This window comes from Monodelphis domestica, chromosome 4 (genome assembly GCF_027887165.1).
Source record: "Monodelphis domestica isolate mMonDom1 chromosome 4, mMonDom1.pri, whole genome shotgun sequence".
NCBI lineage: Eukaryota > Metazoa > Chordata > Mammalia > Didelphimorphia > Didelphidae > Monodelphis > Monodelphis domestica.
The window spans coordinates 308,844,912-308,865,646 of NC_077230.1; the positions used below are offsets into that span (position 1 = coordinate 308,844,912).

Sequence of the window (20,735 nt, forward strand, 5' to 3'; positions counted from 1 at the left end):
ACAGCCTATTGGCATATTGATTAGCAAACAGTAGACACTTAATTAATCCTTTATGGCTTGACATTTTTATTTGCTTCCATCTATTGTTTCTCATTTTCCTAGGCCAATCAAAACAAATATAATTCCTCCTCTCATAACAGCCCTTCAAATGCTTGAAGACAACTATTATGTTGTATCTTTCCCCTGTTTTCCTTCCTAAATTCCCCCTGCCTGTCTTCTTTTTTCCCAGGCTAATTATATCTAATTGCTTCAGCTAATCATCATGTCACAAATTAAAGGCCTAGCTATCCTAGTTATCATTCTCTAGATATTATATAACTTATCAGTGTCTTTTTAAAATCATGACTAATACTCCAGTCTGAATACTGTATTGCAAATAATGTCAAATGAGGACAGAATAGGACAATTATCTCCCTATTTTTGGAAGCTATGTTTCTCTTAATTCAGGCCAAGGTGGCATTAGCTTTTTTCTTTGACTTCTAAATCATAGTGCTGACTTGTTTTGACCTTTTACTCCATTAAAACCCCTAGATCTTTATAACTGTTTATTTGTATCTCATCCATTTTATCTGGTGAACTTGATTTTTTATACCTAATTTCAAAACTTTTCATTTTGTCCTTTTGAATTTCATCTTATTAGAGTAACCTTAACCTGTTTAAGATCCTTTGGGATATTGACTCTGTCATTAAGAATGACTATCACTCCCAGCCTTATGACATCACTTGACCTATCAATAAGCAAGTACGTATTAAGGGCCTTTTATATATGTCATTCACTGTGCTATAAATGCAGAATGTATAGAGGTAATCTGGCATTAGCAGTAGAAGGAGTAGGGAAGGAGACAAGGAAAGATATTCTGAAAATGGTGGATTTTGAGCTAAGTTTTGAAGGAAACCAGGAAAACTTAGAGACAGAAATGAGGAGGCAAAAGATTGCAGGTGACAGCCAGAGCAAATGTGCATAGATGAGAGATGGGGTGTCATATTCAAGGAAACATAAGTAGTCTAGCTGGATTGTAGGTATGTTGAAATGTGTGAGTTGTAAGAAGACTGGAAAGGTAGGCTCAATTTCTGAAGAGTTTTAATGTCAAAAAGAAGCTTTTATTTGTGCAGAGCAGTGACATGGACAAATCTTTGCTTTAGAAAAATCATGTTAGCAGCTTAGTGTAAGATAGATTAGACTGGCAAGGAGAATAATTAGAAATCTTTTACAATAGTCCAGGTAAGTGATGATGAAGTCCTGTAGACTAATTAGATGAATGGAGAGAAGGGGAATATATTAGAAATGTTGTAAAATTATAAATGGCAAGATTTGTCAATGGAATGTATATGTGTGATAGCTAGAAGTGGACAATGACACTAAATTTATGAACTTAAGTAAATAGGAGAATGGTGGCCTCCTAGAGAGTAATAAAGACTTTCAGAAGCAGGGAGGGTTGGGGGGGGGAAGATTTCTATTTAGGACATGTTGGGTTTGAGATATCTACAGGATAGACAGTTTTGATGTCAAATAAGATGTTGGAAATACACCCTATAACTCAACCTTGAGACTGGCTGAATATTCCTCTTGGAATTATTTGAATGGAAGTGTCAATTGAAACTTTGCTATCACCAAGTTAGTATAGCCTGAAAAGAGAAAGGGATTAAGGAAAAAGCCTGGGGCTTCCTAAATGTGAAAATACTATCTATATCTTTTTTCCAAGTTGTTGATAGAAATATTTAAATAGTGCAGAACTAACCACAGGTCCCTAGGGCACTCCACTAGACACCCTTTCATTATCAATTTCTTTAAGAATTTGATTGTCCAACCAGTTTTATTTTTATTATCTAATCCATGTCTATCTTATGTACAAGAGCAATATTAAGTAATTTCAAAAAAAAAGCTTTGCTGAAATCTGTTCAAATTATGTATACATTATGCACATCTTCTATCTATCAATTCTTATAGTTGGTCCAAAGAATTTAATCCACTCTTAAAAGGTATCTTCTAAGTACCTTCTATGTTCAAGGCACTATGCTTGTCACTGGAGATAATAAGATAAAATGAAAAACAACAGGAGAAATAACAATAATATGTAAATAGCTAAATATAAACATAATAATTTGAAGTAGAAGAAAGCACTAAGGGGTTCAGGAAATGTTTCTTATAGGAGATGGTTCTTGAGATGACCCTAAAAGTAAGTTAAGGATTCTGAGTGGTAGAGGCAAAAAGAGGGAACATTTCAGGAATGGAGCTAACCTTTAAGAAGGCATGAAGGTAGGAAATGAAGTAATGCTTTCTGGAAACATCAAATTGAACAGTTTGGTTAGAATGTTGAATGTTGTAATGGGAAAAAGGAGTTGTTTATTATAAAAGGTTGGACTGGATTATTTTTAAAATAGGGTTGCCAGGAATTTATATTAATTTCAAAGAGATTTATTTACAATATAATTGCAAAATATAGAAAGAGTGAAGTAAGAAAATCAGAGAGAGGATAGGGTAAGATATCTAGCCTAAGCACTAAGTGATTTACTCCCAGCTCCTGGCTCAACCCAGGCAGAGAAAGTTAGTCCTTAGGCCTCAGCAAAGCCAAGGACCTGGGGAAGTCTCTCTCAAGAGGTAAATTCCTCCTGAGGCTAGTTTTTTGTTTGTTTGTTTTTGTTTTTGTTTTTCAGAAAATCCAGAAGTTGAGTCAGTTTTTTACTCACCACATATCAATAGAAAGGAAGATATTTTAGAACAGCCTCACCAGGAACAGGGTCTTGGGTCCAGTAAGCAGATTCTCCACCAGCTTCCACTCCAAAGAATGAAGAACTGTCAGTAGAACTCTACTCGGGAAGTTGTCACTCCCTTTTAAAGACACTTTTTCTTGCATTACTTCCTGAGCTTCCCCTAATTCTACATCTACAAATCACAGTTGAAGTCCTGCTTTAGGACTGCCGAGGAGATAGTCTGTCAATTCTGATTTGTCACCCACTATTATACATGTGGGTTACAGACTTCCCCCACTTGCTTGTTAATGGGGTGTTTACACCTTTGGCGATTAAATCTAAAAATGGGCAGGGATTACAATTTAATCTTCACAATCAAGGGAGAGTTAAATTTAATCTTCACAATGTGTAAAGGAGAATAATATGTAATAAAGCTAGAAAGAGAGGAGAGTGGATGATAGTTTAAAAGTTTAACAGAATTAAACAATTTTTTTTTAAATTAAAGGACGAAGGAGAACTGGTCAGGTTTAAGGTCTATAGAAAATAATCTTCTTGTTAAATAGAAAGGATATTGAAAGGACAAGTTCTGAGAGAGAATTGGCTATGATAAGAGGAAGGACACGATCAGAGGGTTAGAAATTGGCAATATTAAGAATGCTTCATCTTTGGAGAAAAAGAAAAAGAAATTTTTCATTTACCTTCTATGTTAAATTATGGGTTTGAATTAGATCTCCAAGGTTCCTTATAATTCTATCATCCACTTCCTAAGAATTAACTGTTATATGTATTTCCATTATTTATAACAATTTGGAAAAATATTCTTATTCCTGGCTCACATTTCTCATTCTACCTATTTTGTTACTCATGTCAACATTTTAAACTTATAAATGTAAATTTCTTGCTTTATAAGTTTTAATATCTTCAGAATGTCTTGGTTGTTTATATCACATGATTCATTTTTAAAGAAATTATCATAACTTGATAGGCTTTTAGAAATTTTTAGGAATTCAGTTGTAACTATGATAATACAATAACCAAAAAAAACAAAGAAAACACTCATGTAGTAATTACTAATGAGCTACTCTAATAAAGTATTATAAATGATATTTTCTGATGCTTTCTAAAGTATCAATTTTCTTGTCTAGCTGATGTGCTAAATGGATATTTCCTCTGTATTTAGATATTTGCCATGTATAATATTTCTCTATCTTATTAAGAAGTAATTTTTAGGCAATTATATTTGTTACTTTGTTACATTTTTTATTCTTAAAATCTTCATTTTTTTTTGTTATAGTCTAATCAGTGGATGTTCTGGTAAATAGCTAACAAGTGGCTCTGACCAAAAAAAAAAGTCCCACTATACACTTTTAAGTTTCATCTACATTATTAACATTTTCTTCATCACTTTCTTAAGTTGAGATAAAACAAATAATGTTCTTATTTATAATGTTTGCAGGTTTCTGATGTAAAAATACTCACAATGAAAATTTAATGGTCAGTTCTCAGGAGTCATGTTTAACTGGTTTCAGCATATTCTTCATTCTAATGAATTGAAATATTAAAATACTCAAATCTACATAAATCAGTAGTTTAATAATTAGTTAAATATGTTTTATTCACTTTTTTGAATACAGAAACTCCAGCTGCTTTTCAGGATAACATGAAAGAGAAAGAAACACCAACACCTGGGGAAGAGATTCAACTGGAAAGTTCAATTCCTCATACAGATTCTGGAATTGGAGAGGAACAGATACCTAGCATCTTGAATGGAGCAGAACTAGAGACTAGTGCAGGTCCTGATGCCATGAGTGAATTATTGTCAACTTTGTCTTCTGAAGTGAAAAAATCACAAGAAAGCTTAACGGAGAACCCTAATGAAATGCTCAAGCCTGCACCATCTATATCTAGCATCAGCCAAACCAAAGGCATTAATGTCAAGGAAATACTAAAGAGCCTGGTGGCTGCCCCAGTTGAAATTCCAGAATGTGGTCCTGAACCTATCCCTTACCCAGATCCTGCATTGAAGAGAGAAGCCCACACTATTCTTCCTATGCAGTTTCATTCCTTTGACAGGTATGTACTTATCTTATTACTTATATCTTTATAGGTAAACATATATAATTAGATCATGATACTTCAAAAATATTTGAAGTGATATTTAAGTATTAATTAGTTAGAAATTGAATCTAGTGTTTTGATCAATGTGCTATAATTAAATTCAGACCATCAAGTTGAAAGAACAACCAAATTAATATTAGGAAGTTTCATAGAAAGCAATTTTTAATTTAATAAATATTTACTTATAATATTCTTTAAAAGTAGGAGGCAATATCACACCAGGAAAATATATTGAATTAGGCAGGAGACTTGAATTTTAATCCAGAGTATTACAAACTAGTACTATTCCTTAGACAATATCTCCAGACTCCTGCTTCCTCACCTGTAAAATGGACAAGGTGATATATATTCTTATTTCTAAAATTGATAGATTCTGTGAAAATAGTAGTCCCGGTTATATTAGAAAATTCTAAGCTGACAATGTATTAAAATGATTCAAAAATGTTTTCTGCTATTTTCATTTAATTCAGAAGCAAAAAATACATCTTTTTTCTAAAGCCTAGGAACATAAAAGATAATATTAGTGTAGGAAAATTAAATAAAAGAATTTTGAGCAGGAGTAAACTTTCCATTTCAATAATCTAAGATGATATATTAAAGAGGAAACCTTTTTTTAAGTTATATTTTTAAATACTTCATACCAAATTCTAAGATGAATGTACAAATCTAAAATGCTAAAGTAATAAAGAATATTAGATTGACTCATGAATCAAATCATTATAATTGAAGCTTGAATGTACTTCTTATCCAAAGAAATATGTGTATGGAAGTGACTAGTTTAAAAGGGGAGTTGGTTTATTTCTTTTGGTGAGGAAAAAAAAAGAATGATCCAAGAATTAAAAGGATCACTTGAAAACTGAGGTGCAATCCAAAATCATCACTGTACTGCAATAAATCTTATTTCAAATGAATTTACAAACTTAAAGGAATTTAATTCTCTTCTAAATTTGATAGGAAATTATACCTTTCTGATGATTATCAACTGATTTTTCATGATTTGAGAGACATATTTTGTTAATTTTTCTAAAATTTTATGTATGAGTATGCATAGTTAGAACCATAATAATTTTGATGAATAGTTCTTAAGGATAGGGAGTATATCATATTTTCATATATTTTAAAGAATTTTATGTCAAGGAAATTCTGTCTTGTTAACTTTTGGGGGCAGGGTGTATTTTGTTTTTATATTTATGTTGAAAATAATGTCATCACTAGTGAAAAAAACAAAATAACTATACTTATGAAAATTTTAAGAATTTTGAGAGGATTTGCGCTAGTTAAAAGTTAATTAATCAAGTTTGTAATGATGCTATTTTAATGCATCCAGATATGCAGTTTTTAAAAATGTGCTTTAAACCATGTAGCATAATAAATCAATGATATCTTTTCAGAATGTTCTGTGACACGTTTTTCCATTCAAATATGTAAAAACTCTTGTTAATCTACTTTCACCAAAGTTTTATGTAACAATTTATTTTGTGAAGAGTTATTGAGATTCTCTTAAGAAAAACCAAATCATATATAGAATAAGCAGGAATATGTTTCAGATTTGCTATATAATGTGGATTACAGCTTGACTAAAGGTTAAAATTTAACAAAACCATATTCCCAGCAACATCTCTAAATTTTTAACATCATTGTGCTTCAAAAATCATAAAACTTTTATTTTGTTCTAAGTAAAACCTAGAAAATATGGGGAATACATCTATTTTCTAAATTGTACAAGTAGCAGTGAGGTAGCAGAGCACAAAGCATTTTCTAAGTCATATTAGGAAAAGCTACTCCTGTATAGTTAATATATGCAGAAGCTGAAGTACTATCAAATGTAAATGATGAGGTGATATTGATGAAAGGAGGGGATTGAGGTCTCGGGGGGCGCTGATGAGGGATTGAACAGAAGCGGCCTTGCTCTGCACGTAACTCAAGTCTGTCGTCTTCACTGCTCAAAGCCATAATGGGAGGTGGCAGTCTGAAATGAGTTGCCACGGCAAAGAGTATTATTTTTGAAATGCTTTCACACAAATCACTAGGCCCTGCATACAACTTAGTTTCATGCTTTAATGTCATCAGGAGGCACAAATTGGTGTGTCTAATTGTTTGCCACCTGCCAGCAAAATGAGCTGCCAGCCAGCCAGACGGGTTTGATTGTCTGTCAGCCATTCAATAGATTGAGAGTGACAACATCAAAAATTTCACTTCAAACTCTGAAGCTCTGAGCAGCTTTTCAGAGACCTCTTCCCCACAAGTGCTTCTGGACAACTGCATTTTTCAATTAGATTTCAGTATATTGCTGCCTTCTGCCTCATCTGTCTTAAGGTAGCTGTAATTACATTATGAACTATATAAACAGATTTGAGACACTAGAGTCTGAAATCTAAGTTATGACATGTCTTTTGACATCAGATTGAATTTCTTGGAAGTACAATTCTAGATGATGGATTTTAGAACCAACATTCTGAATCGTACTAGTTTGATACAAAGAATTATCCTAGATCTGACTCGGCTAATAATCCATTTTTCATTCTTATATTCACTTAAATATATGAAATAACTCACCTATTCTAAGTAGGTAAATCTTATTTCTAAATCCCCACAGAAATCATGCAGAGCTTTACTATTTTTAAAATAGCATTTTTCTAGTTCTACTGAGAAGTTTTCCTGTTCCATATTACTAATCTTTTTGGTTACTGGTTATGCTTTCTGGGGCAAAACAAAAAAAGTGTAATTCTTCCTCCACTTGATGCCCCTTCAACTTCTGGAAGATAGCTATATGTCTTCTCTTAACTAGAATGAAGAAAAGTTATTTGGTCTCTTCCCAGAATGTTTTCAAAACGTAATGTTTATTTTTTCCAGTGTTTCAAAATTTGTAAAAGATGGCTGTTTTATTCAGTCCTTTTCAAATGATTTCATTTTCATATTCTTAGAAGTCATATGTCAAGAAATTTTCATAATGACATATATCTTTATTTGTCTTGAATTGTTGCATCAAATTTGTGTATTTTTAAATATGTTGATAATTAACTGATGTGACATAAAAGTTTATTAAATGAAAGACTGAAAGTACTAATGTCATCTAAAATTAACTCAATTTGTATGTATAAATTCATTTCTTAAGCTGTCAAATTTTAATAAAATGTATATTTATGTGAATGGACAGGTTTCCTAAAAGGTTTATTATATCAAATTACAATATTATATTTAGATTGAAGACAATTTCATCATCTATAAAATTTTATTTCACTCTCATATCATTTCCATGGTTTATATACATAAAAGATATTACAATTGGGCAATTGTTTTTGTGTTTACTAGCACTAACTATCAATATATGTAAAATGATACTGACAGTATATGGTTTCCCAAAATCATTATTTTTGGAATATATCCCTATCTTTTAAACTAAAATTTTATTTGGAATTGAATGCTAAAATGTTAGCAAAAAAAGATTTCATGGACTGCTATTTAGATGACTCATCTTTTGAGACCATACACACACTTTTTGTTGTCGTCGTTGCTCTTCTTGGGGTTCTTTTCAGGTTTGGGCCTAAAGGCAAAAAATGTGAAAAAAAATCTTATGTGTAGTCTATTTGCTAACATGGTAAGAAAGAAATGCCCTACCACAGAAAGTTTATTACTTTTCCCTCCATCTGTCTCCATAGTAGAATCTAAAAATATTAGTTCTAGAAAGATATTTTACGTGTAGTTCCTTTGGTTAATAAAGTTTTATGTTTCTTTTGTTTTTAAAATATTAAGTTTAAAACATCATTCTACCATCACTGCTAGTAATTATCTTTATTAATAGCATTCTTGTTTGTTAAAAAACCCTGAGGTTTCTGTATATTCACTGGTAAACTAATTTATTATGTTCATTGTTTTTTGTTTTAACTCTACTGCTTCCATACTCCATTTCTTATATAAATTAGCTACAAATAAAAATTCTTATCTTTAGGTCTGATATTTAAGATATCATGGTATTTTTCCATTTTATCACCTTTTCTGTTATTTTGCTTTAATTTGGTGCTTGGAATAGAAATTAATACTGATACTAGAATAAGATAGATATGATGTACTCCTTTCACTCTGAGATCTTTTAACTGTATGATTGGCTAGGAAAGTATTAATCTTATTTGAAAACTAAAAAAAACTATAAAATATACAGCATTCTAAAAAATATTTTCTGTCTTTCAAATATATTAGGATAGAACATTAATGGATTAAATTATTATTACTACTACTATTATATTGCATTCTGTGATATATATCAGTAAAGAAGCTCTTGTCCTTTGATGCACTCTATTGCTAGATACTGTCTTTTAAAGTTAGTTGCTAAATCCTAAGTGCATGTTTGATAGTGATTTCAATTGAACTGTTGTGGACATCATCCTTGAATAGCTAAAAGTAGCACTAAATAGTACTTGAGTGAAATCTTGAATGTGGTGAAAAGTGGGAACTGTCTCTATCATTTAAGATAAAATATATTCTTATCCACTTTTATAATGGTATACTGGAAGCTGAATATAGTATGTACCTGGCACATTTTTATTTTACAGATGAGAAAACTTAGACCCAGAGGTTGTGATTTATCAAAAGTGATACAGTTAGCTATTGACTCTACCAGAAGTAGAACCCATATCTCTTTGACTCTGTCTAGTACTATTTCTACCAGTGTCTTTTGTTTCAATAAGCTAAGTTTTATTTAATACTAATTCAGATAGTAATTTAGAAAATTGGTATGTAAATTTTATAGAATTAATGTATCTTCTATTAGTCAACCTGAATGTAAAAATTTACATAATTCTATAGTGTGTAACTCTCTGATCTGTGTTAACAGAAGCAAAATCACAGAACTTGAGGATTGGAGGGTAACTCAGGGGCCGACTATTCCAACACATATATGAAAAGAATCCCTAAAATGATTATAACAAATGAATATTCAGCTTCTGCTTTCAGATGTCCACAGAGGACATTTCAGACATTACCTTTCTATGCAGCCCATTCCATTTTTTAACATTTATAAGAGAGTTTTTCTTACTATAAAGCCAAATCACTTATTTACAGCTTCTATACATTTTTATTGTTCATTCTTTAAGGGGCAAAAAAATTAATTGTAGTTCTTCCTTCACATGACAGACCTTCAACTGTTGGAAGGTAGCTATGAGTCTTTTCTTTCCAGGATAAAGATTCCCAGTTCCTTCCAGTAATACATGATATGGACTTTCCAGGTCCTTCACCATCTTTGTTGCTTTTCTCTGGGCATTCTCCAGATTATAAGTGTTCTTAAATTTTGGCACTCAGACCCAAACACGATATTCCATTGAAAACAATATGCCAAAACAAATCTGACAAGGACAGAACACAATAGAATGATCACTTCCCCATATATCTCTAAGGCAACCTAAGACCACATTAGTTTTTTTCTGCTCTATTACACTTCTTATTCATCAAACCTGATATGACTTAAAATTCATAGACCTTTTTCAGAACAACAGCTATTTAGCTATTCCTGTCCCCACCTTGTTCTTGTGAAGTTGATTTTTTGTACTTGTGAAGGTGACTATTTTGGTAATCATTTGTGCCCAAACTTTATATTTATCCTTGTTGACTTCTATGTTATAAAAATTAGCCCAGGGCTCTATCTTCTTTAGAACTTTTTGGACCATAACTATCATCTAGTATTAGTCATTACTCCCAATTTTGTGTCACCTGCATATTTGAAGAGCATGACATTTAAGACTATATCCAAGTCATTGATAAAAATAGTAAATATCCCAGGGCCAAGCAGAGATGTATGAGGTATTCTACTCAAGACCTCTTACCATCTTGGCATTGCTACATTAACACCTACTCTTTGAGTATTGCCATTCAGCAAATTGTGAATCCATCTAAATTTCTTATCTAGTCCATGTAATATGAAGTACTTTATGAAAAACTTTGCCAAAATTATGTTCACAGCATTCCTCAAGTTCACTGGTATATAATTTGCCCACTCTATTCTCTTTTCTTTTGTGAAAATCAAGACATTTTCCCATATCTAGCATCATAGTGCTGTTCATTTCCATGGTCCTTCAGATATTACTAATACTGCATCAAGCCATCACTCAAGTGTTTTTAAGTACCTGACAATATAGTTTATCTGTGCTGAAGACTTGAAATACGCAGACAGGTGCAAATAATATAGAATATAGGTAATATGGAACAACAGTTCCAGAATTGAGTATATTTAGCTTCCTTAGTAGATAGCCTCACTTTTTGCTTTCTCTACCTATTCTATAAACCTTTGCTTATTCCTGGAATCAATGCTACTATCACTTTATGGCCCTATGTGATAAGACACAAGAAAGCACTTCTACAGGTGCCAAAGTAGTAGAAGGTGTGAGAATATGGGTCAAGGGATATTAAAAACTAGCAGAGCCTAGTTCCCCCATTGACACCCTAGTAATGCTCTAACTATGCACCAGAAGAAATGATGATAATAATAAATAAAAAAGCAACAAACCCCTCCTTTCAGTCTAGGATCATCCCAAAAAGCCAGCCAGAGTCTTGTAGAAGCCTGGACAAATTGGGTAGATAGAAGACAAAATACAAATCAGCCCAGTACCACAACTAAAGAGCCAGCCAAATCAGTCCCTAGTACAATAGCATTTAGCGGGATGAATAAAGGTCCTCATCTATCTCTATGAGACAAGGCCAGACCAACAAAATTTAATTAAAATACATTTATAGTTTCAAGATATACAGAATACATAGCATTCAAGAGGTGCAATACTTAGAAGTACTTTGTGGGAAGATATAATTTGTTTGATAGAATGTTCTTCTCAAATAAGACATTTCATTTTTACATCTAGAAATTATATATTAACTTGTCATAAGTCACCTTTGGTTAGTTGTAATTTCTTTAACACCTCTGACAACCGCTCATCTCTGCAGTGTTTATCAGAAATCAGTAGAAACGGCCTCTTTGATGTGACAGCAAATGAAAATAGTGCATTATAGGAGCTATGTAAAAAGTTGTGCATTTCAGAATAAAGATTGCTAGCCATTGGCCAAACAAAAACACCCAGAGGCCACATGTACCTATGGAGAGTGGCCAGTTGGGTCTGCATGGCTTCAGTGCTATTCTCATCTTCCTCCACTACCTATGGAGCTCTTGAGGAGCATCTCTTACTTTACTAGTTGCTTTACCTAAAACCCCTTAGTTAATCACAAACAGGAATCTATCCCTCTCCATTACTGCTTCTACCACCTTTTCCTTCTGATACTTTCAAAAGTGTCTGCTATCATTTGTTCTATGAACCTAGGATTCATTATCTTTTTGGACAAATTCCTCATGCTTGCCAGGATTCCTTGACTCTTCAAACCTTTTCATGGCTTTTATTACTTCTCATCTCTTATGTAAGGTATTGCCTACCCCAAAGACAACAAGTTAAGACTTAATATCCATGAAGGATTACCAGTTTGACCTGGCAGATTGGTAGCATTTGCTCAGTCCATCATGTAGCCAGCCTGGGCTTGAATGATAGCAGGAGACAAGGCTTGGCAGTTCATAAAGAAGGCAGAACCTCTGTTTTTACACAATGAACTCGAAATCAAGCAGGTCTAGTCACAATAACCAGGAATTATGGAGGTGGAATTTAGCCAACGTAGAAACTCCCAATCCAGAAACTGAGGTTGGAAATATGAGTAAACAGAAAAAAAAAAACAAACAAACGTGTAATTCAGTGAAGAAATATCCTGGACTGAATGAAGCTCAAGTAATAAACATAGAAGAAAAGAGTAAATCCCACACAAATCAAAGTAAAGCCTCTGGCAAATAAGCATCCTAATTATAAAGACTAGGCAAGACCCTAGGAAAACGAAATAAGACATATAACATGAACTAGTTGGGGAATTTTTTTTAAATGGCATGGATAATTAATCCCTTCTATCAGAGTGGCATACTTTATAGAAAAATTAAAGTACTTAAAATTAGAAGGGTGTAAACAGAAAATAATTCTTTGAGAATTTGAGAATTCTCAATTCTTTGAGAATTGAGAGAAAATATAAAAGATTGAAAAGAGAGAAAAAATGCAGGGTATATATTATTAAAAAGGAATGTCACGTGAAAAATATTCTTAATTAATTTAAAAGTTTCAATTAAAACTTTAAATAAAAAGGAATGTCACAGGGGCAGCTCTGTGGCTCAGTGGATAGAGAACCAAGACTGGAAACTGGAGGTCTTTGGTTCAAATATGGTCCCAAGAGACATTCTAGCTATGTAACCCTGAGGAAATCACTTAATCCCCATTTCCTAGCCCTTACTGCTTTTCTGCCTTGGAACCTACATATAATATCTATTTAAGATGTAAAGTAAGGGTTTGTTTTTTTATTGGCATGAAGTATAGGACATTGGGAAATAATCTAAAAACCATTGAACTGCATGGAACTCATTTCCTCTCTGCCTCTACCTTGAACTCCATATTTCAAGAGATTATAAATGAACACTTGCTATATATTTTAGAATCAAAGAGCTAATAGAAAGATTCTATCCAGTGCATCCTAAAAGAAATGCTCATATGAAAATCCCTAGGAACATCAGAGCCAAAATCAAGAACTTCTAAGTCAAAGAAAAAAAAGAATACTACACATATCCATAAAGAAAGGGTCAAATAACAAGAAGCTCTTGTCAGGATCCCACAAAACTTGATTGCTGCTTCAATTAAAGAGAAGAGAATTTGATATATAAAGGTTCAAAATAAAGAAGATAAAAGCTTAAAACCAAAAAATACTCTTTCCAACAAAACTGAATATAGTTTCTATGGGACAGAGATGATGGACCATGCAAATATTAGTTATTTGCATGCTAAAAAGGTACAAAGGTAAAAATAGCCTTTCAGATCTCTAAGGTCCTCAAGGGTTATTACAGAAAGTTAACAAGTCATGCAGAGGACCTGGGAGTTGTTTTATTGTATTTTGATGCTCTAAAGAGAGGGAAATCAGATAATTAGAAACTTTTAAAAATTAGTTTATAAGTTCCTGGAAATTCCTGGTTAGAAAGAGGAAGTAGTATAAATATTTCTTGGTTGTATATGGGACCTTTAGAGACAGCTCATGGCTTACTGGATGGAAACCTAGACCTGTGGGCAGGAAGACCTGAGTTCAACTCCAGCATCAGATAACAGCTGTGTGACCCTGGATAAGACATTTATTTTGAGTTTAGTAATAAGGATCAAATAAAGTGATACTTGTTAAAAAAAAGCACTTAGCACATTAACTAGCAAATTAATTAATAAAAATTAATACAATATTAGGTGCTATATAAATGTTTATTCACTTTACCTTCTCCTCTTTTACTAAAATATCTGACTTTATATTGGTCAACTCTACCCAAAAGGTAATTGATAACTAGTGAAGATATCTGATTTAGAATGAAAAGTGTTATGTTTGGAGTTGGCCAGAACTTTGATCGATGCAATATATAACCAATAACAGGTATATTAAAATTCACTCCAATCTTTTTTAAACCAAAAGGTCACTTAGTAGAGAGTGTTTTGGAAGTAGTTTTCAATTCCTCAACTGAAAACTAGATCCTGGCCCTAGAGTCAAGAAGACCTGAATTTAAAACCATCCCCAGAAACTAGCTCTGTTACTCAAAGCAAGTCACTTAGCTTCTTGTTTGCCTTAATCAACTGGAGAAGGAAATCACAAAATACCTCAGTACCAAGGAAACCCATGGGCAGTATGATCCACAAGACAATGAATCAGATATGACTAAATGAACAACAGTTGAAAACTAACATTCCAAATCAATAGAAAAATGCCAAATGATGAGTCCAGATAAAAAGTTATCAGATTAAATGACTTTTTTAGGATCATTTCTGCCAGGGACAGGAAAGACTTTACAGAATTGTAATTTTAGTAGAACCTTCAAGAGTAGAAAGGATTTAGATAGAAAGAGAAGACAGGACAGTGTATGGAAAAGCATATTATCTAGGACACTCAGGTAACAAGTAGACTTGTTATGAAGATATTTTTATATATTTGTAACATTTAGGTATTAAGTTAGATTCGATTGCTTCTATTACTTTTTTTTAAAACCCTTACCTTCCATCTTGGAATCAATACTGTGTATTGGTTTCAAAGCAGAAGATTGGTAAGGGCTAGGCAATGGGGGTTAAGTGAATTGCCCAGGGTCACACAGCTGGGAAGTGTCTGAGGCCAGATTTGAACCTAGGACCTCCTGTGTCTAGGCCTGGCTCTCAATACATGCTTCTATTACTTTTAACAAAAGATAAATTTTGCAGAGAAACAAGTGCACACCACACACACACACACACACACACACACACACACACACATCTGATGGTTTACTTTGAGCAAGTTACACAGATGTGAGAAGTTCCTAAGCATAAAAGCATTTAGTTTCTTCTTCAAATGAATCTTATAAGACCAGTATGTGACCTAGTCAATTTACTATTAAATCTCCAAAGTACTTTTTACTTGGAATTTTTAGGCTGCTAGTATCAAATGAAGGCAATTAACTGGTCCAGTGGAGAAGAATGCCAGTCCTGGAATCAGAAAGACCAGAATTCAAATCTGGTTTCAGACATTTAATAGCTTTGTGACCCTTAGCAAGTCACTTAACCCTATATGCCTTATTTTTCCTCATCTATAAAATAAGCTAGAGAAGGAAATGGTAACCTGGTATCTTTGCCAAGAAAACCCCCAATTGGGTCACTGATACTCAGACATCTGAAAATTACTAAAGCACAACAGTATCAAATAAGATTTAAGGAAAAAACCATACATCTTTTTGAGATTGCAACTTAGATGTTTCTGAATTATCTTAATGATTTTTAACTCAATTAATATTGAAGTACCAATTTGATTATTGGTATATAAAAGCATAGCTTGGGTTTGATCAAATAGATTAACTTTGACAGTGGCAGTATGTATGGTTTGGAAATGGATTACCATGAAGCAGTATTTTAATGTAGAAAAAATTAGGTAAATAATTTCTAATCATCTATCATGATCTTTTTAAATTAGCCTAGTTAGTCTGCAAAAATATATTTCTACTATATGTAGTTCATCACGAGATTTTCAATTGACACTGTGTTCTGGCAGGTTAGTGAATCAGTATCTGGCAGGATAGACAGCTAGACTCCCAAATTGGAACAATCTGTGTTTGCATTTAGCTTTGAATATATACTAGCTATGTGATCCCAAGCAAATCACTTAACTTCATTTTGCCTCTATTTCTTTACATGTAAAATGAGAATAATGATAATACCAGCAACTTCCCAGGGTTTTATGAAGATTAAATGAGATGATACATGGGAAAACATTTCACAAATCTTAAATTACTCTATAAATATTATTATTATTATCATTATTGGTGATGTTGGTGGGAGGAGGAAGAGTTGTGATGGTGGTGATGATGGTAGTGAAAGTAGTAGTGAAATGGCCCAGATCTTCTAAAATAGAATAGGAATGAAACATTCTAAAGTAGTGATAATTATGAATATTTATGCATTGTTTCATGTTTATGAAAGCTTATATATATACATATCATCTAAGTAATATCTAAAGTCCCTCCTAATTCTCATTTCTAAATGATATTTAAATAGGACCCTATCTAAACATAATGTGACACTTTAAGGTCAAGGTCATTATATATTTTCCATCTAAGCCTTTTGTACCTGGCAAAAGAAATAATTTCTTATTTATTTGTATAGTTTATGTCATACTTAAATATTTTGATGGACCTTCAATCTCATCATTGTGGAGACATCTGACAGCCTTTTAAAATATCTAGAAAAAGGTAGTCTGATGAAACAGCTATAGGGCAATATTCCTAAAGTGTTCAAATGTTTGATATTGAAAATAAATTCAATAGGTTGTGGAAAAAAAGATGTATCAGTATTGATTAAATTTGTCAGAGAAAGGTTTCATAAATGATTGATATGAGCCTTGAATTGGTTGAATATTTATAGACAAAGAGAAGAACAAGACATGAATGTGAGATGAGCATGAGGGACTCTTAGGGGATCACCATGACAAATGTGAACTTACATGTTGAGGAATCCTGTGATTGATGCAAACTTTTAAAAATATAGTCCCGTCAAAAAAGCTAGTAAGTCAAATTTGGACTCAGTTCTTCCTAACTTCAGGCCTGGCATTCTATCTACTTTTGCCATCTAACCAACAATCAATAATGGTTCAACATCATAAAAACAACTAACATAATTATATTAAAAACAAACTTCCTAAGTCACGTTATTATATCAATAGATTTTTTAAAAAACCTTTGGCAAAGTATAACACTCATTGATTCTAAGCAAAAGAAACCTACACCTAAGTACAGAAGGACTCTTTTAATAAAATATGTTGTATTTCAAAATTTAAAGCTAGCATTATTTGCAATAGGGGAAACACTAGAAGCTTTACAATAAATAATAGATCTAAAGCAGAGTTTGCTTCCATTTACACTATCCTTTGGCATAGTCTTAAAAATGCTAGTAATAGCAGTAAGTTAATGCATACTATACCCCCCGAAAGATAAAATATTACCCTTCTTTGCTCACAACCTGATTTACTTAGCACACCTCAAAGACTCAGCAGATAATCATACTAACATAATTAATACCTTTAGTAAAGATACAAATTAAATCTACAAAAATCAACAGTTTTTTAATACTATAATAAATTTTCAGAGGAAATTATAAAATATTTTCTTAAAAATGGCTACAAAATACTAGATATCTGAGAGCTGACTACTCATATACACTAAAAGCTTTTGAAAATACAATTGCTTAAAAAATAAGTAATTGGTGAAATATTCATTGCTCCTAATTGAATTTCATCAGTATAATAAAAATTAAGAAACTACCTAAATAATACATAGGTTTAGTGTTAATAAACTGACAAAAGGATACTTTGTAGAGAAGGATCAAATAATAGCAATTTCTTCAAACATGAACAAAGGTCTCACATCTCCAGGAAAATACCAAGAAAAGGGAGAGTAAAGGAGCAATTTCCTATATAAGGCTCCTTTTTATTTCTTAAGAAATAGTGATCATGCAGAGTGAAATAAGCAGAACTGGGAGAATATTGTGCACCATAAAAGCAATATTAGATGATGATTACCTGTAAAAAGTTGGATACTCTCAGCAATGCAGTGATCTGGGACAATGCTATCTAACTCCAGAAAAAGATCTGTTGGAGTAATATTTCACATCATTGTATTTACAGTTTTATTTGGGGGTTTTGAATCTGTATGAGTGTCCTCTTACAACAATGACCAATGGTGCTTCACCTGACAATAAAAAACTTTTTAAAAAAGAAATAATCATCAAAGGTATTTTAAACAGGCTAAAAAATAAGGGTTACTGTATTCAGAACATAAGAGTTCATTAAAAAAAATTGAATCATTAACTTGAGTACATTAATTACATGTTAAAGAAACATCTCTTTTATAAAAACTACTGGAAAATAATTTAGAGGAAATTAAGTTTTAGACCTATGTCTTACACCTTATTCCACAATAAGTTCAAAATAAATCCATATGCTGAACATTAAAGTTAGCATCTATAAGAATTTAAATTTGATTGTCTTCTAAATATGAAAATTCTAAAGTAATATTGTGGTCACTGATTTAAAAATATACAGCTTAAGTCAAAATGACTTTTAGCAGTTTTATTTACTAAAAGGTAGAAAGAGTAAAAGTGGAAAAATGTAGATAAAGACAGAAAGTACTGCCTAGCTACAAATACCGAGTTTAATCCTAATGTCTCCCCAGACCACAAATGCAAATCTCATGAGTTCAAAGTCCTAATTAGGGAGCCAAAATCTGAAGAGGCAGGAGACACTGAAGAATCTTCTGAGAACCCTCTATGCACACAAGACTAAGACTGCCAAGAATCTCCCCAGAACTCATGGTGAAGGGAATATCCCACCGAAGCTCCAATGAGCAGAGAGGGTCTCCTCACCAAAGAACCAAGGAAAGAATCACTCCACTCACTATGGCAAGCTGAAGCAGGATCCAGGGAAAAGGTCTCCTCCTCCAGTCTGGCTCACTAATGTAGAGAAAATGACTGAATTCTCCAGCTGACCTTTTTAAAGTAGTTTTCTCAACATTTCTTGTCACTCCCCCACTTTACAGGAACTGATCACAATCTTTCAATTTGCCTAGCACTGCACAGGGGTTGGACAGTGGCCTCTAGAATTGTCACCAACTCTAGCAAGTGACTTGTGAACTCTTATACTTAGTGACTGGTATAGTACTAAGTAGGGTACTTAAGTTTTTGATTGATTAACTTAAAAGTTGCTGATTGGTAGACAAAGAGAGTTTGATTCATTCTTCACACAACATAAAAATAATTAAACAAGAACCTTTCATTATCTCTAGCCAGTGGAGAATTCTTAACTGAACCAGAGAGAAAACTCATCACAAAAGATAAAATAAAACAAATTATATTAACTTGAAAGACTTTTATATAAGAGAAAATTATTGCAACTAAAATAAGGAAAGATATCAACTAGAAAAGAAATTTTTATATCAAATCTCTGATAAGAGTCTGATATCCTCCACTCAAAGAAGGTACCACTCCTAGATAAGAAGCATATTCAAAAAAATTTAGTGAAGTTTCAAATTTTAATAAAATAGCTTCAACAGTTTAAAACTATACTAAGCCTTTTGGAATAATATTCTGCTTACAGGGATCTGATAAATATAGAAAACAGATATAGCCCCATTAGCAGCTTTTGCTTCTAAAAAATCCAATTCAAAAGTTCTCAGCATCAGAATCCTTTGCAATGTCAAAGTTTTAACCATATAAAATTAATGTCTTATCAATGGAAATAACATTTAAAAAGCTTCAATACCATCTGATTTGCTACTGCAATCTAAGAATTGTGAAGTCTTTCCATTTTACTTGTAGCTGAAATCTTCTGTCTTTTTTCTCCTCATTACAATGTGAGACCTTTGTGAATAGAGTTTGAATTTCTTTATTATTGCTCCTAGATCCTGTATAGCTGCTGTCCCTATATACTGCCTTCTCATCTTTCCTTTTCAAAATTTCACCTTCAAGGATCAGTTTGTGTCATTCCTTCTGTATAGCCTTCTCTGTTTTCCCTGAGTCTCCTCTGGTTCCTTAGATATTTCTAATGCATTTTGTCAAAATTTCTCCTTTTACCTCATATCATTTTAACTTTTAATATACTTACCTATGTACATGCTGTTCTCCTGACTCTTCCACCTCCAGGAAAATAGTTATGTCTTTGAGGCCAGAAAACATGTCTCTTTCCAAATGTATATCCCCAGTGCTTGTGCACTTGATGCTTATAAGTAATTGAATTGAAGTTTTATGAATTTTTGCAAAATAGCATTTGGATAGGTAAACAGACTTAAGAAAAATGTTTGAAAATGGTGTTCAGAAAAAGAGTCAAGAGTACAGGGAAGAGAAAGTTACCCATTTCATTATAATTGGGATTAAATATGATTTCATTGAAACAAGTAGTGAAAATTACCTTTGATAATTAAAAGGTCATTTGAACCATCAGCATAGTAATTTCCACAAGAACATTGGAGTTGCAAAGTAAACATTTATTCAATTGCTTTGTAGCATTTGAATAAAACATTGAATTTCTGCAGTAGTTTGATTTTAGAATGTGATTATGAACATCATGATTGCAGTTACTCTAAAAGAGAAATCTGTAGTTTCATTTGGTAAAATATGGTAAAACTGCATACCTTTTGACTTTCTAAATTACCTTTGTAACTGCTTTTAAGTTGCAAAGAAGCATTGACTATTTAAATATTTTTCTCATTATTAAGTACAATTTTAGTGCTAATATTTTCCTAATAGTAAATTAAAGTTTAAAAATTCTGACAAATATTGATTAAATCTGGCTTATAAGACTAAATTTTTCATAAGACTGTGACTGCT

General features: G+C 32.4%; 1 protein-coding gene across 9 annotated transcripts in view; it reads left to right on the top strand.

Moving 5' to 3' along the window:
- NBEA (neurobeachin) overlaps positions 1–20,735 on the top strand; it is an 829,579-nt gene that overhangs the window by 343,565 nt on the left and 465,279 nt on the right. For all 9 annotated transcript variants that reach the window (XM_056794740.1, XM_056794741.1, XM_056794743.1 and 6 more), the window contains one exon: positions 4,326–4,764. In XM_056794740.1, the coding sequence (XP_056650718.1) occupies positions 4,326–4,764 (439 nt within the window). The remainder of the gene's footprint in view (positions 1–4,325; positions 4,765–20,735) is intronic.